Raw genomic sequence first — 12,805 nt, 5'->3', positions numbered from 1 at the left:
TCGAAAGCCTAAGTGTTTTTTATAGCTGTAGCTTCATTTAAGATTAAACCTTTCCAGGGATGTCCAACCTTTTGACATGTCTGGGCCACACTGGAAAAAGAAGAGTTGGCTTGGGCCACACAGTAAGTCATTGTGACACACAGTCACAAAAAATCTCATACTGTTTTAAGTAAATTGATGGTTTTGCGCTGGGCAAACTTCACAGCCCTCCTGAGCCGCATGCGGCCCGTGGGCTGCTGGCTGGGCCCCACTGTGACCCTGTAAAATGACCTGCAAAACGGCTCTCTGACCAAAGGAATATTGTTTCCCCAAATCCTGCTTTGAGAATGATGTCGTGACCTCTGTTTACTTTCATTTATATTTGCCTGGCACACTTTTGATGATTCTTTGACTTTAACTAGTTTTATGTCATTTTATTTTAGTGTTTGTTTTTTGTAAGCCTCCTATAGCATTGTTTTCTAGCATCTGTGGCTGTGGTATAGGAATCTGAAACTATTTTCTGTACTTTTGTCAGTGGTCAAAATTATTTGCTAAATGTGTGTGGATTTTTTTCCCCGTATCCTTGTATTTCAGAACCATTGCCAGGGAGTGTATAATTGTAGGCTCCTTCTTTTCATGGATTGCCTGCCCCCACACTCTGCAGAATGCAGTGAATCTTTATAATTTATATACATAGATCTTTTTTCTATTAGAGGTTTTTTCTATTAGATCAATATTGATTATCTATATGCTGGCTCTCTGGTATTTGTCTCCCATATCATATTCTCTTTTATTGATTTCATGTCTCTATACTCTTCCATTTTCGAGAGCAATGGGGCTGGCCAGCATCTGTCAGGAAGACAGTTGGATGACTGGAAATCTGATTAGTGCGCATTCAGGGGTCTGACTCAGGGAGTGCACGGAGGGAAAGTCGAAATGTCACGAATTCAAGCCCAGAGAGGTTGTTCTTTGTCCATCTCCATTAGCTTTACAATTTTTTTCAATAGTATGTCCTTTAGCCTTAACTTTCAGGGGGTTTGGTGAGTTTTTTGCTTTTTCTGTGTTTTCTTAAGTAATTTGAATAAATGGTTCACTTAGATCTGAGTCATAAACCTGAGTCATCCCGACTTTTGTGAGCTGGTCAGAATAAACATTCTTTTTGTTAAGACCCTGAGAGCGGAGGATGGAGACTCATCGGAAGCCCTCGGTTCCATTCTCCGGCCCTCAGGCCTGTGGAGGAGTAATCCTCACGGAGCGGTGGTGGGAGAGGAGGTTCTGGTACAGGATGCGGAGGGTGTGATGGGTGTTTGTAGGCCTATTCTGACCTCCTGGGCATCACTGGGACTCCACAGAGGATTCAAAGAACTCTGGATCTGAAGATCCTCCCCAAATGGCACCCACCTCCCCCTGGCTGGTTTTTTTCTTGATATGCTTCCTTTCTTGCCACCAAGGGTGAGGCATATAGGCAATTTCTTCTCAGAGTGATGCACAGAGAAGAGGAAGGGATCCCAGATTGGTCCCTTTGAATTAGAAATGGTTGAGTTTGCAGTTCTGTTATTGCTCTTTGGGTCTTTGGACTGCTTCTGTCCCTGTCAGCACATTTTCTGGACTCATGCCAGGAGGTGTGCCACCCTGGTAAGCACAGCCCTTCAGGTGCAGTGCACCGCCATGGGTGTTCGAGGCTTGCTCGGCTTGCGTTGTGTTGGGCCAACAGCACCCACTCCATTCTCATCTTCACACACCATCTCATTATTTCAACTAATGGCAAACCTGGTCCAGGACGTACATCACACTGTATAGTTGTGAGGTTTATAGAGAAAGCAGAAGTTCCTAAAGAACATTTTAATCCATTAGTTTTTAATAGGATGCTAGGAGAGGCAGCATCAGGAGGCTCCCAGCCAGACATCATTTTAAGCCAGAACACTTTCCAGTTGATTCTCCTATGGGTTCCTAGATGCTGACAAACTGAGTGCGGGGCTCGGATGCCCACTGGGGCTCAGATGCCCGCTGCTGCCTCTTCCAGGCCTGCAGGCTGAATCATCACGGCTCATGGGGCAGTCTTGTCATCAACTCCTAGACCCTTTGGGTGCCCCAAGGACACGGCTTTCAAACACTCTGGGTTCATTTCCAAATCCCTACCCCAGCCCCCCAAATTCCCAAAGAGAATCCGTAATGGCCCAAGAGACTCACATCCAGAGAGGAGCAGATGAGGCTTGCTGAGGCCGGGTGCCCTCCAGCCAACCACAGCCACGCTGACTTCTGGAAGTTTATGGCTTGTCAGCAAAAGTTGCAGAATTTACTTCCTGTCTGACCTGACATTCCATCTGCCCTGTTTCCAAATCAGAGAAAAAGCCCTATCCCATGAGTTAAAACAGTATGGGAATAGCAGATCTGATGATTAGCAACTTCTTCATGAAAACTAACTGATGAAATATACCCAAATTTCCACTCAGAAACTTATTCTTGCTTTTACGTGGCATCTACCTGTAGGATTTATGGTAAGCCTGGCCTTCGGAGAAGCCTTCATTCTGCGGTCTTAAGCCTTGTCGTGATTTTTTTGAGCAAAAACAATGCCATTCTTATCAAAACAAGCAGAGGAAGTTTGAATTTTCTTTTCCTGGTTGAAGGTGAAAGAATGTTGAATTTTCTGCCCGTGGAAGTCTCTCCTGCAGTTGTAGTGCCGGTGAGAATTTGGAGAGGACTAGGGCAAGGAAGGGGGAGCAGATGGGAGTCCCTGATCTTGAGAGCTGCCCTGTCCCCCTGCAGACTTCTCCATGATGACACCCATCAATGACCTCCACACAGCCGACTCCTTGAACCTGGCCAAGGGGGAGAGGCTCATGCGGTGCAAGATCAGCAGCGTCTACCGACTCCTGGACCTCTATGGCTGGGCCCAGCTGAGCGACACCTACGTCACGGTGAGGAGAGTGTCTTGGAGTGGGGTGGGGACCCCACAGAATCTGAAGGGAGAGCTCCTGACTGTTGCCAGGGCCATGGCACTGCTGGTGGCCTTTGGCCAAGGTTTCTAATCACTGCAGTCACCTGAGATAACCTGGTCAGTGGATGTTTCTCTGGATAGGGAGCTGGGAACTCCTGGATCCTGTTTCTATGGCTACCCTTCACCACCAAGAGATTCTTCTTATAGCTCCATTTCTCTAGTTCCAAGTAAAGGCCACGTTCTCTTTACCTCCCATGGGTTGGGGTGGAGGAGATAAAGGTTCTTGAGAGAAGATTTGGGCGTAGTGGACTCAGGGGAAGAGCAGATTCAAGCAGAATGTCCTTGGAAATGACCCCCTTTCCCACCACTGAGAATGTGTGTCTTTCCCCCAGTTGAGAGTCAGCAAGGAGCAGGACCACTTCCTGATTAGCCCTAAGGGAGTTTCTTGCAGCGAGGTCACGGCATCCAGCCTGGTGAGTACAGTCCGGCATCTCACTGCTCATTCCTTGTTGAAATGACAGTACCCCTGTGCTCCTACAGTGATAGGGCACCTCCAGGTTATCCACTGCTGTCCTGTCCCCTTTGGAGCTTACATTCTTGTGGGACAAGAAGACTCACGGGCACCAGAGCAAACAGAGTGCCCAGAGCACGATGCTACCACAAGCCTGAATGTGAGGTGCAGGCAGCACGCTCAGTAGGAGGGAGAGGAGACGGGCCTGGTCCTCTGAGCCTGGGATTGTACCCCAAAGACTGGGAGTGGGGAGGACTGTCTGAATGGGAGATATATTAGAACTGCAGCCAATGTTTTGTCCCAAAGCAATGCAAGTCTTGTCTAGTGCCATTAGCGGGAGTTTCTGGGACCCCTTTAAGTTCTCTTGCTCCTTTAGGTAGGGAGAAACTTCCAGAAGTTGGTTTCAATCAAGAAATATTTCTGGGTGTAAGGAGGAGAGCAGTAGAAAGGACTATCTTAGAAGCAGAAGAGGCCCAGTGTTTCTTAGATGCATGGGCATCAACTCCTGTACCAGCTGTTGGACTTGGGAGAGGAGATGCCACCTTTGGGCCTCCGCCAGGCTTGAGACACACTTGGATGTTTAGTCCAGAACTCAGGTTAAAGATCAGGCCACTTTATAGGCAGGAGAGGATGCTGATGGCCAGTGAGGGTAAGTGACTTGCCCAGGGCCACCCAAGGGGGTCATGGAAGAGTCATACAGGGACACCAGACAGAAGGACATCACAGGCTCTGTCTTTCAGGCATGCATGGTGGGGTGGAAGGATGAGAGGAGGCAATCAGTGATTAAACTCAAACTGAAGAGTGCTGTGATGGAGATGAAGGAAGCTGGGGAGCCTAGGGAAGGGGCACTGGGCTCACTGGGTGCCGTAGGAAGTGCAAAGGAGGAGCTTCTAGGCTGAAATGGTGATGAAGAAGTGGAGTCCTCAGGAGCTCACTGGATAAGCAGGCTTAGACCAGGGCAGCAGGGAAAGGCTGAGCAGAGGTGACCATGTCCTCAGCAGGAGGGCAGCATGCATCAAGTGCATGCCAGGTCCTGGTGCACTTGGGAAGACCAGTCAGGTGCTGAGTCTGGCTCCCACAGTGTGTCTGGAGGGGAGGCTGGGAAGGTAATAGGGACCGGATGTTAAAGGGCACTGTGGGCCTATTATGGAGATTTATTCTGCTGGACATGCAAAACCTCTGAAGCACTGTCAGCAGGCAAGTGATGCAAGCTGGTTTCCATTGTAGAAAGTGCCCTCTGACAACTGTGTGGAGGCAACTGACGTCATGCCCCTGGTTGAGGCCACCACAGTCAGCCAGCCAGAAATTCTGGGCCGGCAGCCTTAGTGCGCCTGGCCGTCATTTGGGTTGGGGGTGTGGGACTGAATTTGAGGAACTGGTGGGATATTCAGGAAGGAAGTCAGTTGGCATTTGGTTGTCCTATGTTCAGAAGAGATATGACTTAGAGATACAGGTCTGAGGGTCAAGGGCATGAGATGGTCGGGGCGTGTGTACTTGTGCACTGCACAAGGGAGCCTGGCTGGTGGGGTGTGTGTGTGTGGAAACCAACCTGTGCTAAGCATGTTCTGGTGCTGGGCTTCTTTTTCACATTTGCTCTATAGAAGCATCTGCACACCGAGCCCCGTGCGCCTGTGCTGTCCTCAAGAGGGGACTGTTCTCATTTGGACCAAAAGGCACTATATGACACAGTGGCTGTAGAGAATCTTAAGTGACAACAGATCACACATACAAGGCTGAGATGAGGATTGTGTGAGATCAGAGAGAGGCCATCCCAGAGAGGAAACTCTGAGGGAGTGGGGGCGCTGGGCTGAAGGGAAAGCAGGGGTCAGCGCCAGACACTCACAGATTTAAGGTCTCTGAGGTGGGAGAGTTGCTGCCACGTCCAGGGGTCAGCCGCTTTGAAGTCATGTTCATTCTGCAAAATTCACTTCCAATAGAACTTTGTAAGAGGGGATTTGGTGCTCCCCCCTAAACCAGCGATGTCATTAGCAAGCCCCTTCCTTTGGTGCCACCTTGCCCGCTGGGCCGTCTGGCTGGGGTGGTGGGCAGTGTGGCACTGCCCGGTGGGCTGCATTGAGAATGTCATGGTGGTACAGTTTTAAGGGCCAAAGCTGTTGTGATTTTTAGAAACTAAAATGTAGCTTGTTAATAATGCCAGGGAACACCTGTTGTTAATGAATAAGGTTAACTACCAGCAGCAGGTTGATTGCACCCTGCAGACCAGGGGGCACATTAGGAGGGCACTCGTTTCAGGATTTGGGTTGTGTTGATGATTTGGGGGTGTTCTGAGGAGGGGGTGCTGCCTTGGCCAGTACACTGTCAGATTCTGAAGGTGGGGAGGGCAGGGCTCAGCGAGGGGAATGGAGCGGGGCTGGAGCGGCCGTCGGGGAGAAGCTCCAGCGTCTCCTGTGGGCTGGGAGTGGTGTGTCACTCGTTTCTGTGCTTGTCCAGTGCTGTTTTTTCTGTGCTTAGAGATGGTTAAGGAGCCGTATTTTGTCTTGCTGTGTCATTGTCAAACGCGACCTTCTCTGTGGTGACGCAGGGGACACCACTGCCTCACTGTGGGCCAGGCCAGTCAGAGCCAGCAGCAGCTGTGCATGCATGCACACTCACCCGCTCACACAGGCACTCACACATGAGTGTGTGAGCTTTAGCCATTACACCTAGTAGCCCCTTGGAGTCAAAAGCATGTTATAAACCAGTGAATACTTTCTACTTGTCCTTTAAAACCTACCTGGGGTAAAATGGGTGTTTTACCAGGGTTAAAGACTCCTCCCATCCGCTTTTAGACAGTTCTATGAATGACTCTATTCCAGCACCTTGCTGCTCAGAGTGTAGTCCGTGGACCAGCAGCCTGGGCGATCCTTGGGATCTTGTTAGAAATGTAGGCTCTCGGGCCCATTCTTGGCCTACTGAATCAGCATCTGCATTTGGCAGGATCTCCAGGTGGTTCTTATGCACACTAAAGTTTGAGGAACTCTGCTGCAGCATTTTTCATGCTGAATTCAACCCCGTGTCCCCCCTTAGCCTGAGCACTCACTGAGTCTGGGGCTCTTTGTCCCCCAACCCCAAGCATAGCCACCGCTGGGTGGGATGAAGAAATGAGTGCCAGTTGGTAGCTGTGTGCTGGCCCACCTCTGGGTAGGGGAGTTAGTGTCCGGTGGCCATAAGTCTCTCTTCTTCTCTGGCCCAGATCAAGGTGAACATCCTGGGAGAGGTGGTGGAGAAGGGCAGCAGCTGCTTCCCAGTGGACACCACGGGCTTCTTTCTGCACTCGGCCATCTACGCAGCCAGACCTGACGTGCGCTGCATCATCCACCTGCACACGCCGGCCACGGCAGCGGTGAGTGTCGGCTGCTCGGCCAGCACGTCCCCCGCTGAGCCCAGCAGCAGCCCCACGTTACTGCTTCTCTGAGATTCCCCCTGAGCAAAGATATAAGACCCCCAAGCCAGTGAGAGTCTCATTATTTAAACCATTCTGGAAGGTTTCCTGGAACTCATGCTAAAGTGAGGAGAAGAAATGCCCAATGCAGGGACCCTAACCATCTCTACTTAGCTCTAACTACAGAAGCCTTGGTTTAGGAAGAGAAGGTGGGGATGTGGAACGGCTGTCCCACCGAGTCCCCCACCCTGCCACATACACAGACCAGCACCGCTTACCTGGGTGATGGCCCCTCCTCAGTTTCCCTACTTGGGGAGGGCTTATTAGGCCAAGGGCTGGTGCCACCCCCCTCCCCCAGCCCAGGCTTTGGTGAGAAGGGATCTGGATAGATGTTGAGAACCTGGACTTGCCCACTTCTCACAGCCCAGGTGGGCTGAGACCTGGAGATGGGGGCAAGGAAATCTGAGAGAAAGTAGAATAAAGACTCTTCCTCCCCAAGGAGCAGGTTGTCCCCTCATGGTCTCTGCTAATTTGTCTACACACACCTAAGACATGGCAACATTAATTGGAAAGACAGCAGACAACAAGTTCTGGTCGTCTCCACTGCACCCCATCACACCCCCCCAGACCACACACTTACGGGGCAGAGCAGGTTTGTCACTGGCCTGTGGTTTCCTCAGCAAAGCACACGCATTGTGAGCATTGTGACCTTGCAGAATTTGGACCAAGAGTGGATGATGCCTTTGTGCCAAGTGTGCAGAGCCTGGGCTTACTCACGGGGTGAAATGAGTGAAAGAGGCCAAGAGGCTCCTCTAAACCTCTCCTTGCTTTTAATAAAAGGCAGGGCATGGGCCACGAAGGTTACACTAGGTACCCTCATTGATTGCTTCATTGCTGGTAAAATGGGGTTTCACAATGGGCCTCCCTGGTCAAGTGAGGAGTCCTGGCTGTTTCTGCACTGACCTCAAGGCTGAAAGCCTCCACCAGCCCACCCCAGGGGACCCCAGGCCCTGCTCTACCCCAGCCTGCTGCCAACTCCACCGCCCCCACCTCTTCCCAGAGTCCTAGGGCAAGAGCACAGCAGGCGGCTGGCAGCAGCAATAAATAGGTCTCTGCAGTGCATTCTTTGCAGCAATTTTAGAAGGTGATATATTGGCACAGCTGCTGTGAAAACTGTGATGGAAGGACAGTGGTGGAAGCAGCCAGAAAGCAAGAGCCCGGCCAGGTGGAAGAGAGTGGAGGGGGGTGCCTGTTTCGTGCTTGGTCCCCACACTCATCCCTAGAGTAGAACTTGACCATGCCACTCAGAGGAAAGGCGCTGGAAGCTGCCGGTGCTAACCATTCTGCTGTCTCACCGAAGGTGTCAGCCATGAAGTGGGGCCTCCTGCCTGTCTCCCACAATGCCTTGCTGGTGGGAGACATGGCCTATTATGACTTCAATGGCGAAATGGAGCAGGAAGCAGATCGGATCAACCTGCAGAAGTGCCTTGGACCCACCTGCAAGGTTTGGCTCAGCTGTTCTGGGAAGATGTTTTAGGGAGGGATTGTTAAAAGCTGACGTCACAAGTGACACATGCTCATTAGATGATGTTTGGAAATCATGAATAAAAATAATAAAATAAAATTCTCTGTCATACTACCTTGAGATTCTGGTACACACACCCAAATATATTCATATGTATTTATAAAATTAGGATCATAAAATATATTCTCCTTTTCTCCCTTAGCAACATACAGGAAATACCTTTGTATGTTATGAAATATTTTCTGCATCACTATTTTAAAGAATTAAATTTTATCTCATTGCATGAATGGCTATACCGCCATTTACCCAAACCGTCCTTTATGATTGGACAGTGGAAGGGCTTTTTTCCCCAAATTATCTCTTCATATAAACAGCACTGTGATGTGAATCCTTTCACCTAAATCCCTGTATATGCTTGAGATGATTTCCTTAGGGTTAATTTTTATGGACGCACATTTTAAAATTCTTGTGTCCCGTGGCCGAATTGTTCTCCTGCCCCACAACATCTAGTAAACGGGCAACGCTGCTTCTCTGTGGCCTCCCCACACTTGAGTGTTGGCACTTTTCTCCCTAACTTGACAGAGAAAAACCGAATCTCATTATCGGTTGGTTAAAGTCTAAAGTCTTATCTTACGACAGTGCATAATTGGGGCAGCCAGCTTTAATACAGGAGGTGTCGGAGCCAAACCCGGGTTGGTGGACACCTGACCCCGTCCTGGAGAGGCACGCACTGCCGTCTCCCATCTGAGAGCCCTTGTCTTCCCGTCTGTGACGTGGGGAGAAGCCCCTGCCCCTCCCTCCCAACATTCTCGGAAGCCTTGTGAGCCGTGCCCAGGAAGGAATGAGATGTTCACCTCTGTGAACTGTTACAAGAATTTGAAAGACGGGGCATTTGTTTTCTGTGAAGTCCCTTGTGGGACAGAGTCATTGTCTCTTTCCATGTCTCTGGCACTTCAGAGGGAAACCGGCTGTTTTTGGCCGAGGGGATGTGGTGATTAGGCCTCAGCCCAGGTCTGCAGGGAAAGGTGCGATACATGAACCCACATCCAAGCTCCCACCTGGGCACCAGCCAGTTTCAGAGAGTTCTCGGGGACACAACCAACCAAGAGGTTTTGACTTCTGGACCTTGGGGAGTCAAGCCCTCGGGATAACTTCTTTTCCAGGTTTTCCCTCCTTTTATCTGCCGTCCCCTGGCTAAGCCACAAACATTGCATCAACAGGGAGACGACCTGAGTTCTAGTTCCCACTCTGTCCCTAAATAGTGGGAATCTCTTAATTTCTTAAGGTTTCCATTTCCTCTGGTGTAAAACCAGTGAGTTAGATTACATGGTCACCGTGACCTCTTTCAGAGAACAGTTGGACCTTCCGGCTGCCGACACCGCACTGGGTGCACACAGAGGAAAGCCGATGCCCAGAGAAGTCATGTGACTTGCCAGCAGGGACACAGGTTCCCCCATTTCTGCAGAGTCACCTCTTAGAGAGCCACCCCCTTGGGTTTTGACTCCCAGGTTGACCAACTCACAGGGGCAAGAAGTTGCTTTTGAGGTTGGATACTCATGGACACCAAATAATTTCATTTACTTTAACACAAATACTAGTTTGTCACACTTCTAAGATCTCCAAGGCCTAAAGATCTAGGCATTGCCCAAAGAAATTCACCAAACTATTTTGTCTGTCTAAAGTATTAAAATGTTTTCCATTTCTAAGGTTGTTAAAATCACATGTGATTTTACATGTGAAGTACATTGGGGGGGTTGTATACAGAGAAGGAACAAGGGGCTCCTTCTGGCGGGGAGGGTGCTCCGGGTTGGGCATGGAAAACCTCTCCCTCCCGACTGAAGTTTGGGAGGCTTTACGTTTTAATTGGTCACTCGCTCCTCCACAGATCCTGGTGCTAAGAAACCACGGCGTGGTTGCTCTGGGTGACACTGTGGAGGAGGCGTTTTATAAGATCTTCCACCTGCAGGCTGCATGTGAGGTACAGGTAGGTGAGCAAGTTCCTGGGGACTCTGGGGGGAGGCGCTGACAGTGGCCTGTGGGCAAAGGCCACCCCCTCTGCGCCCCATTAGCTGTGACTCAGGGAGGCCTGTAAGCCTAGCATCTAAAAGCCCAGCCCTATTTCTCTGTCTTGGCACCACCTATTCTTCTAAAGTTTCACACTTAGAAGCAGTTGCATAGTTTCAAAGTATATCACCATTGTCTAACAACCAACGCCCAGCTCTAGGGGGTCAGTGCCAGAGTGGGGAGCTGTCTGAGCTCATCGGTTGGACAGCAGGAGAAACTGTAACAGGGCAGATAAAAGTTCTTGCCATGCTCATGCATTGCCTGGGGTATATCTGTTATACCTGGCAATGGCCTATAGACACCACACATGCAGGTTTCCTTTCCCCTTCCTTCCCTTCCCCTTCCTTCCTTCCTTCCTTCCTTCCTTCCTTCCTTCCTTCCTTCCTTCCTTCCTTCCTTCCTTCCTTCCTCCCTCCCTCCCTCCCTCCCTCCCTCCCTCCCTCCCTCCCTCCTCCCTCCTCCTTCCTTCCTTCCTTCCTTCCTTCCTTCCTTCCTTCCTTCCTTCCTTCCTTCCTTCCTTCCTTCCTTCCTTCCTTCCTTCCTTCCTCCCTCCCTCCCTTCCTTCCTTCCTTCCTTCCTTTGAGGGGGCTAGTTTGCAAAGACCATGAACATGGTGAAGTCCAGAAAGAGAAGCGAAGCGCGGGCAAGGTGGAGGGCTGACATGGCAGGTGAACGCCAGGGCACCCCAAGGTGGTATACAGGGAGCCCATCATGAAGTTCCCCTAACCACTGATCGATGGGGTGGAGGAAGGGGGTGAGTGTCTGTGGTTATGGGACACCTAGAGGAGCTGGTGAAGGAGAATAGAAGTCAGACACAAATCCTGTAGCTTTATCAGGTCGGAGGTGTTGAATAAGCCAAGGACACGCTCCTTTCGGTGTGGTGAGATGGGAGGGCTGAGTAGGGGCCCAGCACAGCTGACTGGGCTCCATCTGCCCCAGCTCTGGGCTGGGTGCCCCCGAGTCAGGGACTCGTCCTCTGTGAGCCTCGATTTCCTCCGCTGCAGATGTGAGGCCTGTAGAGTCCTTGTGAGGACAGCCTTTCCGACAAAGGAGAGATACTGCTGTTGGTATTTTGGGGGCTCAGTGGACAGAGGAGGGTCCAGCTGCTCCAGATGAGTCAGCCCCGTCTGCCCTCTCCTGGCTGATCTGGGCAGAGAGGACGACTCCCAGGAAGAAGGCCTTTCTCTTGGGAGTACCCGGGAAGGGGATTATATTCCAGAAGCATCAGTAGTGAAGTCTCTACAAGTGGTTCCTTTCTTGATGGCTTTTAAAGGAATGTGTTGAGAGGATAGTTGTTAAAACAGTAATGAAGAGGTGTTAGAGAAAGTGGTATGAAACTGTCCTCTAAACCCTGCAATGGTCAGAACAGGACAAAGTGAAATATGACCAAAGCAGTGCCTTTCTGACATTCCCTGCCCCCTAAACAGCGATGCTGGCCCTGAGCGCTGACCCCTGACTAGTGTCAGAACATGGCAGAGCCTCTGGTCTGCCCACTTTCCCTACCCCACATCTGAGCTCTTTTAGAGTTTCCTATCTTTCTTCTGGAGAAGAGGTTCCCATGAGAAATAGTTCTTGTCTCTGCAAAGACAGCACAGCCCCAGAATGAATGGAGAGAGGTGGCCCTGTAACCCCCCACGGTGAGGTGTGTCTCTCCCAGGCTCCAGAGCCTCAGAAATGGGCAGTGTGCAATTCGGCCGAAGGCAGGATGGCCACATAGCAAACACAGAGATGAAAGTGCGGAGCTGACAGCCAGCCAGCTGCTTCTCTTGGCTCTGCCAGCTGTCACTTTCTTTTCAGTCAAGACTGGTTTGATGTGATCTGGTTACAAGGCATCAGGCGATGGAGGTGGATAACCCCCAGAAAAGCTCCAGGGGCTTCCTTGAGCTGGTGGAGCAAGAGGCTTCTAGAGGGAGAAATGAAGCTGGAGGTGTGGAAGGAGACCCAGCAAGGTTAGACCAGAGGTTTAAGGCATGGAAGATCCCAGGTACTGGCAGTTTGCAGATGCTGTTGGGATCCCAGCATCTGGACAGGTCATTTCTAGCTGAATAGCGAGCATCGAAATTCTCTTTCCATCGTGGGTCTAGTTTTCTCCCTCAGTGACTCTGGCAAGCGAGCAAGTGTGACCGTGGTCATTTTAGTGACTCAAGGCTGAGAGCCTGTTTTGTTCTCTTGGGACAGTGGTCTCTTTGCTCCCCATCAGTTTGGGGTTCCAGGAAACTGGGTCACCCCCAGCTGAGAGAGGTAGCTCTCTGTTCTGCTCACAGGCAGATGGGAAGAAGCTCAGGCAGTTTTCCATCTGCTACCCATTACCATGGAAACCAGTGGAGGAAGAGGGAGGTGGGAGGAGGCAGCTCTTGCAAGGATGTGGGCAGTTCCCTCCTCCTCCACGAGTGACCAGCATCCAAA

At 50.7% G+C, this 12,805-nt stretch overlaps 1 protein-coding gene across 3 annotated transcripts in view; it reads left to right on the top strand.

Moving 5' to 3' along the window:
- ADD2 (adducin 2) overlaps positions 1 to 12,805 on the top strand; it is a 95,920-nt gene that overhangs the window by 64,319 nt on the left and 18,796 nt on the right. For all 3 annotated transcript variants that reach the window (XM_037127274.2, XM_037127273.2, XM_037127275.2), the window contains exons 5-9: positions 2,746 to 2,897; positions 3,310 to 3,390; positions 6,622 to 6,771; positions 8,171 to 8,314; positions 10,221 to 10,319. In XM_037127274.2, coding sequence (XP_036983169.2) covers positions 2,746 to 2,897; positions 3,310 to 3,390; positions 6,622 to 6,771; positions 8,171 to 8,314; positions 10,221 to 10,319 — 626 coding nt within the window. The remainder of the gene's footprint in view (positions 1 to 2,745; positions 2,898 to 3,309; positions 3,391 to 6,621; positions 6,772 to 8,170; positions 8,315 to 10,220; positions 10,320 to 12,805) is intronic.

This window comes from Artibeus jamaicensis, unplaced genomic scaffold (assembly GCF_021234435.1).
Source record: "Artibeus jamaicensis isolate MK-2021 breed Jamaican fruit bat unplaced genomic scaffold, CSHL_Jam_final contig_3174, whole genome shotgun sequence".
In the NCBI taxonomy this organism is placed as follows: domain Eukaryota; kingdom Metazoa; phylum Chordata; class Mammalia; order Chiroptera; family Phyllostomidae; genus Artibeus; species Artibeus jamaicensis.
The sequence above is the reverse complement of the archived record's forward strand: the minus strand, read 5'-3'. Positions and strand labels throughout refer to the sequence as shown.